General features: G+C 43.2%; 1 protein-coding gene and 1 long non-coding RNA gene across 15 annotated transcripts in view; one reads left to right on the forward strand and one right to left on the reverse strand.

The window, feature by feature from the left end:
- Window positions 1-20,283, forward strand: part of LOC146722805 (uncharacterized) — a 364,804-nt gene that overhangs the window by 148,818 nt on the left and 195,703 nt on the right. The window lies entirely within an intron of this gene.
- LOC114931426 (protein turtle) overlaps window positions 1-20,283 on the reverse strand; it is a 219,165-nt gene that overhangs the window by 30,421 nt on the left and 168,461 nt on the right. For 10 of the 14 annotated variants that reach the window (XR_003819671.2, XM_029303431.2, XM_029303429.2 and 7 more), the window contains 2 exons: window positions 3,739-3,964; window positions 651-929 (listed from right to left, as the gene is read on the reverse strand). Coding sequence is in view for 13 of the 14 variants with exons in the window: in XM_029303431.2 (XP_029159264.1) it covers window positions 651-929; window positions 3,739-3,964 (505 nt within the window). In the remaining variant the exon portion in view is untranslated. Of the gene's footprint in view, window positions 1-650; window positions 930-3,738; window positions 3,971-4,426; window positions 6,298-20,283 lie in introns of those variants that run through there. The other 4 variants (XM_029303436.2, XM_029303435.2, XM_029303430.2 and 1 more) reach the window with 4 other exon arrangements.

Consider the following 20,283-nt stretch of genomic DNA (forward strand, 5'->3'; position numbering starts at 1 on the left):
TTAAATATTAAATTTTTATGCATTGCATAATTGATTAATATATATTTATGCGCAAGTATTGCAATAAAAATTTTTATGCGTTGCAATTTTTAAGATTTTATTATCAATGAATTATACAATTTCGCTTTGTACGCGTAATTATATTCAGGTAGATCAAACGAAATAATAAAAAAATATATATATATTTTAATGCTATATTTAACATAATGTATACAGCATATTTCTAATGGGAATATTTTAGTAAATTAAGAATAAACGAAAAATATATTTCATGATAATACATTACGCAGAAAACGTGTATATTTATTATTTTATTACATCATTATACATTTGGAACGACTTTTTTAAAAGCTCGATTATTCTTATAATCCCGCGATACTCATCTTCTCGTATTCTGCTCCACTTCTCTATGTCTCTTTACTCGTGAATATCTCTGAATGACAGTAAAATTTAAATTAAAAAAGTTTTATCTCGCGCGCGTTCTCTCTCTCTCTCTCTCTCTCTCTCGATAAGGCCTCATTGCTGTCGAACGTAATCGTATCTTCTTGCTACGGGTGAACGGATAATTTATCGCTCAACTTCGCGACGAAATTGCGGCTCCGACACCAGGATATCCTTGACACTCCGATAAAAGCTGAAACTGCACTCACCCGCGATAATGACGCGCGCGGTGTGGCTGATCTGGCCCTCCCCGTTCCTGGCGATGCAGGTGTAATCGCCAATGTCCTCGGTCTTGATCGTCGAGAGCCTGAGCTCGGTGCCGTCGTTGAATATCCCAACGTCTCGACCATTGGGCTCGACGGGATTCGCGTCCTTGTACCAAAGGATCTCTGGCGTTGGAGTACCCTCAGCCTGGCAGTTGAGTATTATCGCATCGCCCAGATTCACGTATATCATATCATCCGGCGTTATGCTGAATCTGGGTGGCGCTGCACAATAGAAACGAGAACGATGCAATTAGATACATATGTATATATGTATACGATTTAATATAATATCTTTACGCATTACAATTATTATCCTATACTTCTAACCGAGTTGTGGGCGCGGACTTATATTTTCGAAATGATCAAGCTCGAATATTTACAAACGAAATCATCTCTAGCGTAACAGATTACTTTTGCAACTCGGTAACGTCGTTCTCACAAACTTTCACGGGAAACTGTATAAGCCGTTTATTTTTTGCGAGAAAAGACGGAGGCGACGCGCTCTTGACACTTTGACGACGGAGAATGGCCGCGGGTAAATCGACGTTAGAAGAACAATCAAGTCCGCGAAGAGGCGATGGACGTTTAGAAAACGTTCCTCGAGAAGTTCCGCTCGTGTTTTTATCGTCCGTCCTCTTTCCATCCCGGAGAAATCACAATGGTTCTTCACCGGTCCGGCGTTCGCCAGCGAGAGCAAGTGATGTAAAGAGTCGACTGCTCTCTTGTCCTACGATGGCGTAGCGTCGTAAGATCGACAATTCCGAGCGACCGGAATGAAAGGGTAAAATAGCGACGGAGAGAAGAGGGTAAAAAGGAAAGTGGAAAAACGAACGATTGAATTTAATGCAAATTCTAGGTTGTGATAGTTAAGAAAACAGCCCTTCGACCAATATTCCTTTCGAATCTTCTTCTCTGAGTAAACAGTGGGGAGAAGACAGAGTTATTGCGTCGGAAAAATTTTAATCGACATTGGGGTACGCGCAAGAAATCCGATTATATTGCGGTAAGAAAAGCGGAAAAAGGGGAGGAGAGAGAGAAGGGGGCGCAATTAAATATTTCTGAAGCTTTGCGCGGCAAGTTCCTTACAAATTGTTGCCACTCGGAACAAAGTTCTTCTGTCTTTCGAGATATCATCCGCTGCGATGCACCGTTTGTTCACGTTCGTTGTTATTCGAAGACGAGGAATTTTAATTTCGAGAGCGACGCTTGCGAGGAGATACCAGCACAACTCGGTAGATGGAAGGAGCACGGAAAAAGAAAAAGAAAATTCACGAAGTGACGCAAAAGGACGCGGCGGTTTATGACCCTAAACGCGCGAGCAAGCGACCGAATGGAGCCGCCTACAAAGTATAAAAGGACCTTAAATGCTTTCCGGTGCCCCGAGTATTTTTCCCTTTGACGCCGTTAGCGGGTAGATCCTTGGCGTCGTCACTCTGCTGTTGTTGTTATTGTTATTGTTGAGAGCGACCGTGAGACTCGATGTAGAAAGACGGGGAAATTGGGAATAAACGGAGCGGAGTGACGGGAAAATGGGGGATGAGGTGTGACTAGGGGGAAAAAAAAGAGGACAACGCAACATCCTCTCGTCCTAAGCCATCCAAATATTTCTCTTCCCTCCGGGCCCCTTCGTTGTCGTTTACAGCCGAGCAAAACGCGGCAATAAGTTTTTTTTCCCTCGTTCCTTCCATCACTTTCCTCCTTCTTTTTTTTTTCCACCGTGTCTCATTTCCCTCGTCCGATAACACGATCTTTTTGCGATCCTCTCCGCATTTCTCGGGAGATTTCGCCGAAGCAATGAAGGGCACGAGAACGGAATCCTTGAGGAAGGCGCCTTCCTCAACTGCGTGCTGAGCAAGCGAGAAAACGTAACTTCGTCCTCGCTTGCTCGCGAGAGAGATTCGCTAAAACGTTAGGGGATGAGAAGAAACACGACGAGACATGGTTGCAAGGAGCGTGTTTGCTGAATGTACAATTCGCATAGAGCCGCATCGAAGAATCGGCGGCGTCTTTTTGAAGCGCCTTTTATGATTCCCGTGCTTTTCCTTTTCCTGATAGGAAGTCACGTCGACGGAAAGCTCGAAGACGGTCGGGAATGAAAAGAAACGCGCGCGTGCGCTCGCGAGACGGAGGAATATTTTCGTACACTATACTTGACGATGTTTAACCAAGCGCGAAAGGAGGATATCCCGGAATTTCATGAGTCTCCAGCAATGCGCGAACGCGTTTCTTTCCCGTCTACTGCCACATTTCTCTGACGAGATATCTATTTTCATTATGAAATGTGTTTTGGTACGCGCATACACGCATGACTGTTTTTGAATCAACGTATTTAAATGTGAAGAATATATATGTCTTTAATGTTTGAGAAGCACGATCGGAAAGTTTGTTTAATAATATTTAATAATAATAAAGCAGTAATAAGTTACTGATAAATAAAAGAAATAAAATAAAGGTGTGTATAATTTGCAATGTTGATCGTAATAAAATTATGAGGGTGAGATTCATACGAAACATGAAAATATACAAATTCCTAGAATTAACGATAATTCCTAGAACTCTAACACGACTGTAATTTACACGTTTAACTTTTCCCGCAAGTGTTATAAAACTGCATTAGCTAGCTAGAGTCGTAAAATCTTCTTAAATTCACAAAGTAATATTAACGAGACTATTCGAAGCAGAAATAACGTAATTTCATCTTATATAAGCCGGATAAAAGCTTCGACTAAGAGCGTTTAGCGCACAGCGGACATAACTTTTATTACTAGCGGACAACTTTACGCGAAGTAAAGAATTCTTTTTTTTCTTGCTTTCTGTCGTGACATGTTCCACAACATATATCCCGAAAGTTACTTTGCATTCGCACGTCTCGCAACGATGCACAAACTTAAATGCGACAAATTTAACAAGAAAGATTAGAGGAAAACTCGCTTCGTTAATTCTAAAAATCTGAACGGTACACCGTCGCAAAATTTTCTCTTCGATTGAGAATTCAGGGAGATGCGTGAGAAACTTGAAAGAGATTACTTACCGTGGACGTCTAGATGAAACCAGGTACCGTTCTTGTGACTGTTGGGTGACCTGTTGAGGAAGACGACCTTGCACTTGTACCATCCTTGATCGCTCTCGCGGATGTTCGTCAGATTGAGGCTGGCCTGGCCGTACGGCGAATTCTCGCTCACCCTCGAGACACGACCTTCGTATCCCTCGCCACTGTGGGTTGGATACGACTCGTACCATATGTATATCGGTGTCTCCTGCCCCTTGCACCAACACCAACACTCAACATAAACGAGGGATCGTAATGAACGCGTATAAGCTGGTGCGAGTGTACGTTTCCGACTTTCAAACATTCTTCCACGAACTTTAAATTTCGATATAAAAAGTATACTCGAAATTCGTCTTTTCAACCGATCAAATAAGAAAAGCTAAAGTATACACGCTTTGTAAAATTTTGATTCGCACGGGGAACCAAAAAGCTTTTTCCAACGATTTCATTATTTTTGCAAGGTGACCGAAATTAAGCTTTAATCTCGCTTAACGGGGCGAGTCCAGACGTGCTCCATTATTCAGAGATCTCTTCTCTATCTATCTCTCTCTCTCTCTCTTGCTACACGCGCGATCAAAACTCGTTACTCACTCGCACCGGCCGTGAATCATGAGATGATAAATGATGAGACAAGGGATGCAGCGTGTCTGACGAGAGTAAAACGACCTACGGGCGTTATCCGCGCGTACGTCCGAGGATCGCTTGTTTTCCGAGCAAGGTATGCGCAAGACATGATGGGAATAAGGAGACGAGCGACGTCTCCACGTATTAGCGCGGTCTAAAGGTCTACTGATGAATAAAGCAATGATTCAATGCGGTCGTACGTGTGGATGACGTCGTAAATTGGAACAACTTGACATGCACTCGATCGACATTCCACGATGCATGCGTAAGATGTTTGTGCAATTTGCTAACGAAAGTTGCATATAGGAAATGCGAAGAATGACGAAGTGTCGAAGTTCAACTTAGGAAAGTAAATATTTCGGATTCAGTCTCTTTCCCACTCGCGACATTATTCGTATATTAACGTAGTTTATTATATAATTTGCAGTGCTTCTGAAGAATACTTGTAGCAAAAAGAGTGCGGATTATGTGCAGGAAAAATTATTCGTAATTTTGCAAGTAAATGCACTCGATAGAAGATATAGTGCGAACCGTGCTTTCGATCTTCGAAACAGATGAAGTATACAAAAACGTTTACAGTAAAGAGATATGATGACGAATATATTATTGATTGAAAATTGCAATATTTTATTTTATGAATGTTATTATGTATGATTTACATTTGATTATTTGTTTTCAAATGTGTCGTATGACCATCGGCACTTCTGAAGATGAATAATATGCAAGATATGTATATATAATAAGTTTCAAATATACCATTAAGAAATTGTGTGCACGAAATAAAGCGTAATTAGAAATTCTACTTAAAGATTCAGCAAAGATTTTCTTTCATGCATAGATAAATTGTAGTTAACAATATTAACAACAAGTCCAACGATAAAGTTTGAATGGCATTAAGAGCGTGGCTGCATTTTATTTGAGCGCGTTAATTAGAATTTAGATTCCACAAAGGGACCGAGCGGAATCATTGTTTATTTTTAGCTTAGCGATGCTCGCGCCTGCGTCATAAAGAAGATATACGAACGAAAATATGATGAGCGTACGGGGGTTAGTGTCATTTTATATACGTCTCATTACGCCACCATTGCGGAAAATTACGTCCTGTTAAGCCGGATGTTAAAACTGCCGGTAAGCACGTATATTTGAGCGGAGCTAAAACGGCCCGTGTAAACGCCTGCATTAAAATCCGCTGCGTTATCGCTCGTATTAATGCATTTGCTTCAAGACATTTAATCCCTCCAACAACGCGCGGAAGATCCAGCGAGATAAATTCGCTGTTCATGTATGCCCGCCTGGGCATTTAACGCGGACGAGGATAGCAACGTGAATTCAATTAGGTTTTTGTTACCGGATGAGAACACTGTGTATTATTTCATATCTCGTGCTCATTAACGTTTCTCGCGCGATAATCGATTGTTATATCACAAGAATGACAGCGACGCGACTAAACTCGGATATTATTGGACGATTACGATTTCAGAACGCGTCGATAATCATTTTTCCCGGAAGAAGGAAACGACGGCATTAAACGCTGACAAGGTTCCAGGAGAACGCGGCGCAAATCGATCGCGAATTGGCGCGTTGATTCGCGAAAGGCTCTACGATAATGACGCGATCGTTGAAAACGCGAAAACCCTCGTAAGGCGGAACGGCGCGGCGGTCGATCGATCGGCTCGAAAATCTCGAAAAGCTCCAAGCGGTAGAAATCCCGGCGTTCGTCGATGCGGTGGAAAATCGCTTCGACGAGGACGTAGATCGTCGTGTTTGGCATCCCGCGGGGAAGGTGCAACCTGGCGATATTTCGCGCGCTTGGCAGACGACTGCGGTCCGCCCCAATCTCCCGAGAAAAAGGAGAGACGAGGGTATAAACGTATGTATACATATATACATTTTATACACACACATACACACTTATATATATATATACAGGGTGTCCGGTAACTAACGGACCAATGATTAAGGGCGGATTCTCTGGCCAATTAGGAGATGATTTTTCCTTAGCAAAAATGTTGAGAAGTCAAAATAATATAATAATAATATAATATAATAATATAATAATATAAAATAATATAAAATAATTTTCGAGTTATAAGCGATTGAAAAAAATGGGTTTTTTGAAAACTAAACGTATTGGAGTTAAAAGTCTAACACAATTACATTCTTCAGTTAATTTCAGGTAGAGTTTACTATAGTGTAATAAAATTTTAATTTGAGACTTAGTTATAAAGAAACATAATGACAAATATTGGAAAGTTGTGAGAAATGATGACCCTTTTCGACATTTTCGCTGAGGAAAAATCGTTCCCAAATTGACCAAAGAATCCACTCGTAATCGTTGGTCCGTTAGTTACCGGACACCTTGTATATATATAATATGTATGTATATACGTGGAAAAGCCGCGACGAGACGAATGTGTCTTACGTTGGACATTGACTGCCCCAGTTGACGGCATTTCTATTTCGAGCCGGTGGCCTACTTGCGACGGCGACGATCACCGACGACCCGATGACGACGACGTGCAACCCCCGTGATTTCAATATTATTCTCCCCGGGTGGCGGCACGTAAGAGAGCGGGGGCACGTTCGATATTGCGAAGCCGAGAGTTATTGTGCGTCTACCGTACCGGCTGGTGGCGGAATATCGATTCGGATAGATTTACGCCGCCTCGCGTGCTAAAAGTAGCCGGGAAAGATCATTCGGAGATCTTATTCCTCTCCTATTCGATCTTCGGCTTGCGCGAGGACCTGAGGCTTTTTCTCGCTGATAAATCCGTCCGTTGAAATATCTTCCTTTTATACGGAAAAACGTTTTCGGGAAGCCGGCATAACGCGGAATTTATAATATCAATCGCACCTGCGCAACAAGTACTTTCGCGACTTGAAAGAAATGGATAAAATGAAAGCTTGACAAGATAAATTAGAGAGCGCGCGCGGAGAAAAGAAAGATGGAGAGAAGGAGAAGAAACCCGGATGAACGGGCGTAGTTCTTGATAAAGAACGGCAGAGGTGAAAGGCAACAGTACTCGAGAGAAAGAGAAAGAAAGGTGGCCCGGGTAAAAGGGGAGATTCATGTAAAACTGAAATAAATTACCGTACTGAATGGCGCACTCCGGAGGGCGCGAAACCTATTTTCTCGCCTCTTTTCTTAGTGGACCAAACTCCGGTGGGGGAAGTAGACAGATTCGGTGGGACGAGGAAGGGGAGGGAAGAAAAAGGAAGAAAAAAGAAGTTTTGCAACGAGTGGCGCTATGCACCCGGTGTTGCCGTTGGGCGAGGCACTTTCAGTGAATAAGTCGTTCCCTTTCGCGTGAGTGCCGCGTTTACACGTATGCGCGACAGTCATGTGGGTCACTCGCCTTCGCTTTATTTTTCATTCCCGTATTTTATTCATGCGACTCTGCCCCGCGCTTTCTCTCTCTCTCTCTTTCTTTCTCATCCGGGTAAACGCGCCGATGAAATTTAACACGCTCGGCCTCGTACGTGCCCCAAATTTTTTGAATAATGAGAAGGACTCCTATATTTCTCAATTACATTTTTATTATCCTATTATAAAAAATGTAGAATCCCTTTGTGCGGAACGGAGAGAGATTGCACGAGGAGGTATTCGCGCTTTCAAAGTATTTTTATATCGGAATGATATAGAAAGGAAAAAAAAAAAATACACTTTTCGTATCGCAGAAAGAGAAGATAATATTTGGATCTCGGGGAGATATTATCGTAATCTCTCCGAGAGATCTCGCGAATAGCGAAAAGCGGCTTTATACCGATGAAATACCGAGTATCGACGCGAGTATGCTTATTGGCTAATAATATTTATCTGACCGATATATATATAAAGTGACTTTATTGAAAGGAGAATGCGGCGCTGCCTCCCTTCGATTCAGGCGTGTCAGGCAACGCGTATCGATAATTCAATCTCCGTGGAACGTCCGCATGCGCGAGCAACAAAGTATCGATAAACTTCAAATGCGGCCGTAACTTCGTTTGTCTTATTTCCTCAGCAACTGTAAACATTCCGCGTCTATTTCCATCCTTGATCAAGGCACTTTACCGAGCGTCGTGTCGAACAGTTTAACAAAAGCGCGCGACTAATGTTTTCCGAAATAAGTATATATAATATACATATATATATATATATATATATTTGTATTGACAATATTGTTTAAATTGCGAGAATGCAAATTGTTCATTTCCTGGCAACCGGGAAAACAGATCAATTAAGCCGTTGAAAGCTATTTTTCGAAGCTCCGTAATGAAAAATTTATCCGGTCGAAGCAACCCCCGGGTAAATGGAACTCAATAATTCAGAGTGTAACGTTTGCAACGTAATGGCGGATAATGGGGAGACTAATAAAGTAGTATCGCGACAAGCGTAAACGAGAACCTGTGCGCGGGTTGAATAAACATATCCCCTTAGTTCCTTATGCGATACTGCCGCTTTAGGTCATCGAGTGCTCGGCTGCGGAGTTTATTGCGGAAATTTTGATAATTCATCCCCCGAGCGACATCGAGCTCGAGGCTAGGCATACCGACGCGACGGTCAGGGTTGATATTTAAGGTGGCTGCTGCATTCCCGGGAGAGATCGAGCCGAACCCGAGTTCTGGCGAACGAGTTAAATGTTAATGAAGAGATTGGTATTCTCGAAATAGCGCAGCACACAATCGCGCGAAGCGATCGGGATTAGGAATAGTATATATATAGTGTTGACGATTTAATTTAATTTCTCCCGCGAGGGAAAATCAGGTATTAATATTTTCGATATATTAGATTTTGCTGATGTAACACTAGGTATTATATATGCGGGGGAAAGATATACCGCGGGGCACTTGGCTGATACGAGGATTAATGTAAGCTTTAGGTAGATTTATATTCAATTGCATTATTAATATATGCAATGTGTTGTTATTATATATCATAAACTGCGGTTACGGCTCTTATATCGCAATTCCAGCGATGCTAATTATTATGCAACGTATCGACGTACCGACTTAAGCCCCCCTGCATGAAAATTCATGAACGCTCGCCAATTACGTTCGAAACGTTCGATTTGATTTTCGTAGAATCGAATTTATCATTTCTATTTTATCGCGAATTGTTATCGACTAATAGTAGCTCGGTGGTAAAACCGCGATAGAATAGCGAATTCTACGTCTTTTACAGCAGTTAATGAATATTTCAGAGGACCACTAAGTAACGGGTGAGTTTCTACGGAAATGTTATTAGAGATCGATATCATTTCCGCGAATTGCAACTAGCTCAGAGGTGAAGGGACTCTAGAGGAGAAACGCGATTACAAAGTCTACGCCAATCTTTCCTCGCACAAGAGAAAATAATCCTGAATGTACTATTGTATTTTGAATATAAATTCTAGATTCTATTTAAGATTGGAATGCATCAGTCCGTCTATTTTTTTCGACATTGAGAACAATTATAATCCCACAAATACGCAACTGTGTGATAATCACGGATGATATATATAAATAATTATATTATTCATGTTGAATATTAATATGCAAATTTAATTTATTAATATTCTCTCTTGAAAAGCTACAAGCTAGAGAGGCAACAATCCTTTTACTCGAAAACTTTTTAAAAGTCAATACGACTTTCGCGAGTTTGTTTAACGTAAAACGTGGTAGGAAAAAAAAAGATAGAGAGCTTGCAATAGCTTTGCACCACGCGATTTCATTTCTGTCGCAAACCACGTTCGACAGAATATCTTTCTAAATGCAGCACAATACCGCGATATTTTCCACCGATATGAAAGCATTTATGTTTCATTCGTTATTTAAATTGTCCGAAAAAAGGTATACTGCGAGCGATTTTATATCTTATTTAGTATCTTATTACGGCATGCAATTTAATTTTCCTCCGTAGGTGTCGACTAAAAAAAAAGTTGTATACTGTAGCAGCAAAGTGAAAAGCCCGTGATTATGTATTAACGTCGCTAACGTTTTATATATATATATATATATATGTATATGTGTGTGTGACGGGTTAATTTACCCAACCTTTTTGAACGATGCCCTTAAGACTGAGGTTTATTAAACGCTCGAAAGCAGCGTAAAGTGGAAGTAATATCAAGTTCTTGGTTGAAACACACTCTAGTAAGACGATATTTGTTTTGTCAAATTGTTTTGAGTAAGCAACACTTAGCTACGGTACTCTTGCCCAATGTTTGCATCAATATTTAATCGAACTCTTTCAGTTTACGTAGAAGTTTCACCGAAACTTTGTTCTGGAAAACTCGTCTACTTTTGGCGTGATCTTAAGGCAAATACGTTTCGTTTCTCTTGCTACACGGTGCCAGTCTGGCTTCAAACCAAGTCTTTTCCACGAATATCTTCGAGTGTTTAATATTACATTCACGTCTTTCCATACCATTGCCTCCAAGATATTCAGCATATTAAGCTTTCCGTTGTTAAAGCGCTTCTCCAACAAAAATCCAAACTGCATTTTCGCACTCTTTCCCTACTTTTGTACATTATTTCTCTCGCTTTTATATCGCGCGACACCGTAATTTTTATTTTCAAATAAACCTCCACCGCGCTGCGTCGCCGCTTCATTAAGATAAACAATCAATATTTGCGTTCGCAATCAATTTACATATCCCATGTCAACATTCGATTAGGTCGATTTATATAAACCGACATCATAATATCCAGAGGGATTGCGTGGGCTTTAAAACCGATCACCGATTTTACAACATTATAATAATCGCTATCGCGAGAAAGAGAAAAATTACTTTTGCCCCTTCGGGTAAGCTAATTAAATAGGTTCGGAAATAAATGCGCGGGAGAGAGCTTGAACTCTCCTCGAGCTCTTTTAGGACTCGGTGCGTTGTAAATGTTTTCGCAAGCTTATTTAGAAGAGTTTTGGGAGAGATCGGTGCTCCGACACTTTACGAAACTCGCTTGCTTTATACACGACAAGTTCGGCCGCCCGGTTCGGAAACTTACGAGGGCCCGGGATATCACTTTTGGGAAATGGCAATCGAGTTCTCGGCGAGAATTAATTCCCCCGAAGGGGAAGTGGCACCTGCTCCAAACACCCTGACGACGTAAAGGACGTAACAACGACGACGATCCGGGCCAGGCAACTTGGCAAAAGTATCGCACGGGGCTTTATGCGCCTCGCAATTGACGAAGGGTATTACGGCGTAATGCGACTCTTTAACTGAATCCAATTTCGACGTTGCATTCGTATGAATTATGTATCTTCTTGCGGAACTGCCGCCGACTTAGACCGATGGTGATCGGCGGAGTTAAAAGTTCGTCCTTTGGACTTTAACTCTTGTTAACGCGCGATTAACTTGACGCGAGATCGATCGAGCATCTGCTATTCGATTTTAGAGTTCCGAGAGAGAGAGAGAGAGAGTTTTACGGAGTCTTACGCAAAGGGGTCGAGCCGCCGTATATTTTTCTTCTCGTGAAATTTATCGGTATCAAGTTGCGTTATTACGAGTAATCTATAAAAGAACGAAACGCAAACTGCTCTCATTCTTCATCTTTTTCGTTCGATATTCCTTGCTTATATTTCTTTCGGAAAAGAGTCTCTCTTTTATTTTGCGGATCATTTTCGAATGATGACGCAGATAGATCCAATGTCTCTTATTATATAGATCCACACGTATGATGACACACGAGCTTCCCTTCGCGACAAACAGCAGGGACGTGTTTTTCGATGGAAAGTGTGTCGGTGTCGTTCATAAAATCGCGAGTTCTCGAATGACTCATTGAATTTCCAGAGCGAAAAAGGCGAAGGGCGGATAGACAGGCATCTCGTGCGACTTTCCATAGTCGCGCGAGATGTGGCGAGAAAATTGTCTCGGCAGGGCAAACACTCGACAAGCTGTTTATCTTCGCCTCGAAATCCCCTCTCGTATATCCGATGAACGAAAATACCATGGATGTGTGTCTGCGGTCGTCTTTATGCGCGAATGTTCACATGTATGTGGGCGGCTCTGCTATCGCGATAAGTGGATACGTATAATTTTCGCTTCTCGATCCTGCGGGGTCGTTTGTGCGAAATAATAAGGATCTTAATGATACCACGGATTGTTCAACTCGCAAAATTATATAACCGCGTCTACGACTCTCTGATTCGCGCTCGACTGGCTTTTCGACTAAATCTCGCGTGTCTAATTTCACGTGGAAAACACAGAGGGTGGTTTCCACACAGCAACCTATGACAACCGAACATTTTCGCGATATTATATGAAATGTACTCGTGAGAAACGTGAGCGAGATTTAAGTCGCTAGAGATACATCACGTCCAATTCGAGTTCTCTGGTTTACGTAGACTCGCAGTAAATTATCATTAAAAAAGTTAGCTCATAGTTATGTAGAATTCTTTTCTTCTCTTTCTTTAATTTATCTACATGACGAATATTCCAAAGTGTTTATATATTTTTCACCTTCTCGTGAAAATTACTCGGGGCATTAATCGCGATTTGGACGAAACACTGGAATCTTGCGACCGTCGCTTATTCGCGCCGAGAGAAATAGTGTTAGTAACAACAATGTGGAAAAAGGAGAAACTCTGGCAATTAGTGGAATAACGAGGGACAAACGGTGAAAAGGGTAAGTCGAGGGAGAGAGAGCCAACTCGGAGACCGCACGTGGGGATCGACCGCGAGTGAGGAACGGTAACCCTGACACAGTTGAGCAGTTCAGCTTGACCTCCGTGCATTCTGCATTATGTATGTAGACCTTCCTAACCCCGCGCGCGGATTCGCCTGCATTGGCCGCGGCAAAGTGTCGCCTATGCTGCATGACGGTGTCGTTTCGCGTTCCTCTAACGCGACGAGACGCGATTGCAAATTACGATATTACTCGCTGCGGAATAAATTTCTAAACCCTTAACATCTGACGCGCAGCCTCGGAGATATCATCGCGATATTGAATGCAACGTCGGGAGAAAAACTATGTAGGGGATAAAACGTGGGATGAAAAAGAATTTATTTTCATTTCTCCTCTAGAAGCAATTTCTATCAAATTCTCGCTCGTAATTAAAGATTAAAATGACGAAGACTAGAATGATTTAAATAACGAATCGAGACGGATTATATATATATATAGTTGCGAGAGATTAACGTTCTCTACGTGCTTCAAGGTTCAACTGTCGGTCAGAAAAATTCCCATCTAAGAGGATCTCCTTGTTGCTCCATTTTTCGTTGCGATCGCGCCGCGAGAGAAAGAGAGAGAGAGAGAGGGAGAGAGAAGAGAAAAATAATTACCTTCGTGGTTTACGTTCGCCGACGGAATGAAAGGAAAAAGAAATGGATAGTTGGAACGCCGAGGTTTACCTTACTTTCCGCGGGAGAGCGACGCCGCTTGTCTACGAGGTGGATAATATTCAGTCGAAACTCGGGAGGGAAACCTGCCAGGTTGCGGGTAACTTTCAGAGACCTCAGAGGGGTTTCTAACAGGAAGAGGGGAGCAAAGTTGGACGCGGCGGCAGGACGGGTAAAGTCGGTCTCTCTGGCGGAGGTGAATGCCTCCCGAGTGGAAGCGCCAGTGAAATTGAATTGCAGGAAGACTCTATTTCTCTTTCTCGCGCGCAAACACGCTCTTACGTCTTCCGTCCTCCCCTTCTCACGCGCTCTCTTTCTCTCCCTTGCTCTATCCCAATCTTGCCTTCGCTCTATCTCGGCTTCCGCTATATCTCGCTCTCTTCGGGTTCCACCGGTTCGCTCCTCTTCGTCCTCCATTCATCCCGCCTCTCCTTCCAGTGTTTGCGCAGTTGACTCGTGTCTCCATTTGTTTCATTAAATTACGCGCTCCCTTCCCCACCCATCTTCGTCCGTGATGAAATATATCCACCATCCACTCACCGTCCTCAACCGGCATTTCCCCATCGGGTGCCGCCACTCGCGGCACTTTTCTTTCAAAATAAAGGGAAGCGCGAAGGAGAGGCCTCCATTACGTTCATCCAACCCTTCAACCCTTTCTTACAAATTTAATGCTACCCACGTTGTCCCGATTCTTCTCTCCCTCTCTCCGATGTATTAGCGAACGGGGACATTTTCCGACCGATTTTATGGAAAAAAAGGCGAGAGGGCGACCGGAGCGAGCGAAACAATGAGAGTCAGCATTCTCGTGGCGAAGTGCGCGCATTAATTTGCATTCTCCACTTACATTTACGCGACGCCGCCGTAATTCCATCGGAAGGGCCCGTGTCTCGATGAATGGTAACGCTGCAATAGTATATTGTGTATCAAGTGAACAATTGTCAATTCGCACGTGATACACATATTATTTTGTATTACAAGTGCAGCAAAGTGGCTTTGTGCGCGAGGTGACCGATCGCACGCCGCCATCTTGCGACGGCATGGTGCGGGAATAGCCGCGTTCAGAGTCACGGCTGAAGCCGTGGGCAATGTATTGGCCACGACTTCAGCCGTGGACAATGACTTTGAACGCGGCTTATTCACTCACCGCGTCGCCGCGTAGATGGCGGCGTGGGAAATCGGTCCGCTTTCCGCACAGAAAACACGCACACAAAGTGCCACTTTGCCTGCACGTGTAATACAAAAACATTTAAAAGCTCGCAAGCTACGGTCGGAAGAATTATTCGTTATTATTGCGCGTCTCCCCGCGTGGCTCTCTCTTTCTCTCTCTCGATGGAACTTCGTTACCCGGTAGCATGAGTGCCACAGGAGAGCGAGCATCAGGCAGATATTCGATAAATAATCGAAATAATTCAATACGAGGGTATAACGCGTTCTAGAAAGCCGTAATTTCTCATAATTAGAGATAAATTGAGCTCTACGCGCGCTATTAATTTATAGTATTATCGATCGGAATTTATATACATTTTTCATGCGACGCGAAGGAATGAAGGATAATGCGAATATATTTCACCCGGATACACACGGAAATTAAGTCGATTACCGTATATGAAGCGCGGCGCCCGCGCGCTTTTGAATAATTTCCACGGAAATATATTTTTCTTTCGCATCAATTAATGTGTTGCCGCGAGAAGAATAATGGTTTCGCGTAAGCGCTGTTATTATTCTACATACACATACACGCCCTACAGGGTGCTGCTATGTGTCCGGGGTCTCGACATACGGCCTGCGCAAGACTCCTGGTCCTTCCAGCAAATTCGCAGGGACAACCTTCCAACGGAAGCGAGAATGAGACCCTCCCAACCCCTTTGCTCTCTCTCTCTCTCTCTCTCTCTCTGTTGAGAGCTGCGTTAATTTTCCACGTACGTTGGCGGTGCGCCGCATAATCTCATCACGGGATGCCACCTGGCGTGGATGCCGTGTCGTGAAAGCCGCGAAATAAATGCGCGCGCGCGCGTGTGTACGTATATGTGTGTGCGTGTCGCGTAAAGTTTAACCGGTGCAGGTGCAATCCGGATTACAAATATGCGTTGCACCCGTGCGAGTGCCATCCTCCGCGAAAATTTTGTTTCTCCATTTCGCACGGTCTGGGGAACGGTTTTCTTTCTCCTTTCCCGTTTTTTTGGTTCCATCGCGGCCGAACCGGTTAGAGGTTTGCACATAAATGCAAATTGTCGCGTATGCAAATGCGTGGTTTCTACTAGCACGCCCTACCTTCTTATACGATGCCTTTTACGAGGGACTTTTTCCAAAAACTCTTTCCGGAAACCACCCTATGACTTTAACGAGAGTGAGAATAATTTTTAACGTGATGATTCTTTTTTCTTCTTCTTTGCCTCCGTTGATAGTTTAAGAGGCACGATGAGTGAACTGTTCTTTAGTCGCTCAACGAGCGAAACCAATCGAGGGGCAATTTAAAGTTTAAGTTCCGCGAATCCGTTTGCGACTTTAATTTTTGCGGCGTGCTATGAAAGATGTACGATTTAAAAATACCACCGCCTGGCAATTACATGTGCAATATGTCTCTCTCTTTCGGTTTTGATACCATTCACGCTCCGCGTGCGCTCGTGTGTTTAACGTTGTTTGTCGCGAGAGTAATCTAATCGAGGGCAGCTCATTTCGCGCATACGCGAAATAATTGAAAGGAAAAATCACGCAGAACTAAAAAGAAGGCAATGCAAAATGCACGGCGGAAATGAAAACGCGCGAGAGATGGACCGCGGATAGTCGGCAATCTGCATTCCTGCTGGTCGCAAAAGGGACACGACGAATATTATAAGCGTGCAAAACAAACCTTAATGCGAGTTTGCGCGAGCCGGAAAGCCAAAAAGGAAAGCAAATAATAATATATGCGTTTTAATGTCTCGTCTCTTTCATATGTGTGCGTGTGTGCGTATAAAAGGAGCTCAAAGAGCAATCGAAATTACCGGCATAAACTGTCGCGATTTTTACCTACACTTTTGACAAATTTATGTCGAATAAGTTTCAAAAGTCGCGAAAGAGTATTTCTCTATTTCTCTCTTTGTCGATTTTTCTCAGTTTCGACCGAGAGATTCGTAATAACGCGTTTTATCTCTATTCGCGAATGTGAATCACAGGTGCAATATGTAGAAACGCGCAGCTACAATTTACGAGAGTGCTTTTTCTTCATTCATCGAATCAATTAGCGACACCCGAGTTAGAGAGGACCGTGTATATTTGCTCGCGTTCACATTTCTTCAACGAATGCGCGAATACGCGACTATATGCACTTCGAGTATTGACAATCGCGCGTTTTTCACAAAGCGCTGAATTTACTTGCGAACAAGCAAAACCATAACGCGCTTGATAAACGATTCTATATTTGTCTCGCCTCGCGCGGAAAAAATTTGTCGAGATAGTGTCAATAAAAATACAATCTTAAAAATAAATATCTCAGCGTTCGCGCGCTTCTATAAATCGATAAATAATGCGTATTCTCGATAGAAGAATATTTTCTTCGCTCACCTTTCGCGCTTTGTTCAACCAGTGTTTTTCGGGAGAATAAAAAATGATTCTGCGAAATCAAACTCCAGCCTCTTAATTATGAATCGTAGCCTTTTAATTCTTCGCCGCTAATTGCAATTGCGGCGCGACGAAGAAGCTAGTTTCGCGCCATGGACGAGCGTGGGGGTGCAAAAAAGTCGGACGGGAAGAGAAATTAGTTGTCAGCCGCAGCGCCATAGACAGAAGAGGGAGGGAGAGCGAAAGCGGAGGGGAAAGGGATGCGAGGGTTCGAATCGCGAGAGAGGGCGAGGTTGGTCGAGACGATGAAGGAGAGCGGCTCAAAAGCCCCCGGGCTTCTCGCGTGATTTATGCGAGATTCCAGCGATGCCGCGCGTAAAAAAGAAAACAGCCCCTCTCGCTACGTGCCAACCCCCGGAATCTCCCCTCTTCCTCCACCCTCGTGAGTCGTCTCTCTGGAAATGGAAATGGGCGCATCGTTCCGCTGCTCCCGCTTTCAGAAGCATTTTCCGAGGGACGGGAAAAAAAAAAAAAAAAAAAACGGCCACGAGGAGAACTGACCTCTCTCGCGTTCCGTTTCCCGAAGTGATTTGCCGAGACACGGTAATTAATGCTAATAGAAAAATTGCTGGAATGGTTGAATGTAGATTGGAGTACGAGATGGTACTGAAATTTTTTTGCGATATTATACACATACAGAGGAAGTGGGACACTTTTTTTTGCCATGAAAGTACACTACGGACACTCGGGACAACCGCGCGTAGAGCGCTCTTCTTTGATACAGTATCTCTCCTTTTGAAGATGCGCACTCACATTTTTGTCTCCCTCATGTAAATGATCTTCATATATTTAATTTCTCTGACTTGTTGTCATGAATAGTTTTTTTTTTTTTTTTTTTACTCTTTACCGGAAATATTTTATTTTATACGGATATTGCAGTTTTCATCGTGTATGTTCTCTTTTATATTTGAATCTCATTAACTTGGACATACATATTAATTATCGGTAAATTGTATTCGAAATTTGACATTTGATTTAATCGAGTCATGCACGCATAATCGAAATTCAAATGCGGAGTACAACATCGAATAAAACATATTGGTTTGTCGTTTTACGTGGCCTCTAACGCGCGAGATTTGCTTACGGAATTCGCATTCATGACATTCCACGACCAGCGATGCGACACGACGCGATTATGCTCGCGATTAATTTCCATCATATCGATTCCGCGTGCAAAGTAGGTATACAACATCATCTATTACGAGAAAGCCGCTGCTACCGATCGTACCGTAAAGTCATGTCTACATTTTCGAGTGCGATCAGGCATGATCAGGCGGCTTAAGATCTACGCGAGGCATTAACCAACCAATCGCTCGCGATTTCCGATCTCCGACGATCATACAGCGTTGTTCCCGCCCGAGAGATCGATCGATTAATTAATTACGGGACGATGGCGGAAGGTTTGCGCAGTCAATATTGAATGCAACGGTTGATACGCGCTTCCGAAGTCCGGTATCGTTAGAGCCATCCGGAACCGATTTCGCCCGGAGTTTTTATACACATTAAAAAAGCACGAATTTTCGACGCGCTTTTTTTCCTTTCTCTCTACACGACACAATTTTTATTCCCTCCCTTCCGAACGCTATAATTCGTCGGATTGCGTTAACCTCACGCGCGTACTCCATCGTATCGTATCGTGTTTTAATTTTAATCAATTTATCTCGCGGCAATTACCGACCGGCGAGATGATATCTCGCGCCAGCGGGCTCGCCAGATTAGCGAGATATTGTATTATATTGATCGCGAGACACACGCGCCGATAAGTGCAACGGGACGGTACAAATTCGCGGCGACGCGTTAACGTGCATGCAACTAATACATAATAAGGAATATACGGGAGATAATCATATTACACTACCAACAGGCAAGATTATCTACGCACACTCGCGTATACGTACACGCATTATAATGCCGTACATGTCACGTGCTCGCAGCGGGGTAATGTCGGATCTTTGCAAAGAGGTGCACGATAACGTTTACGTATATATATCTGTGGTATGCCGTAAGATTCGCGTGATGAATCACGACGCGATTTCATTGCGCCCGCATCGACGAGACATTTTGATACGTGACAACCGTACGTGTTTCCTTCCGGATTAAATCCGTCACCACCACCGCCATCAACATCAACATCAACATCAGTATCACCACCACGTGCGCAAGCGACAACACATGCAAGGCACCAGAGGTTAGAGAGACAGAGACATGATTTTTCAATTTTCCGTCCCCGAAATAGAAGTGGGAAAGTGCACTACTCCGCATTGTTTCGCGATGGACGAGCTCGCCGTTTCGCGTGAGTAATTCCAAATACTCGTATATAGGTATATATCGATTCGAAAGAAACGAAGAGTCAAAGTTGCGAATGTCAGCCCCAATAAGTAGAATGTGTTTGTTGATTCCGAGCCAAATATCATATCGCTTCATCGCTATATACTGTCGAGAAAGGTAATTAATATTATATATTCCAGTATATATATTTCAAGAAAAAAAAATTAAATAAATAACTCTTCATTTTTCCTTCTACCTTTCTACTTTTGTGGAAGTGTCTTTTTTCATGTAGACGTTATACTAAAAAAAAAAAAATTCATGGTAAATGTATAAAACTCCAGACAGTCGAAGAACGATCTGAAATTCTCTCGCTTCTTTATATCGCGAAGATAAAAAATAAGAAGAAGAAGAAAACGACGCGAAGATCCGTGAAACGGCGAGCTCGTCGTTCGAGAGAGCCGCGACGAGTCGTGAACGCGCGCAACGCGTCGGATACTTATATTTAATCGGGAAGAAAATCTCTCCCTTACGTGAGAAGAGTAACATTGTCGTGGTGCGACTTTACGAGCGCGCGTAGGCGGTCCCGTTTGCGGCGTGGGTTTCCCGGATACCGGGTTACACGCGTCACGACCGGACCGGCTCTTCCGCTCTCTCTCTCTCGAAACGGTGCAACGAACTCTCTCCATGAGAGGAAGAATCTACCACGAGTATATTGTCGAGCGCGTGCGAGCGCACGTGA

Source organism: Nylanderia fulva, unplaced genomic scaffold, assembly GCF_048542155.1.
Source record: "Nylanderia fulva isolate GAGA-0341 unplaced genomic scaffold, ASM4854215v1 Scaffold27, whole genome shotgun sequence".
In the NCBI taxonomy this organism is placed as follows: Eukaryota; Metazoa; Arthropoda; class Insecta; order Hymenoptera; family Formicidae; genus Nylanderia; species Nylanderia fulva.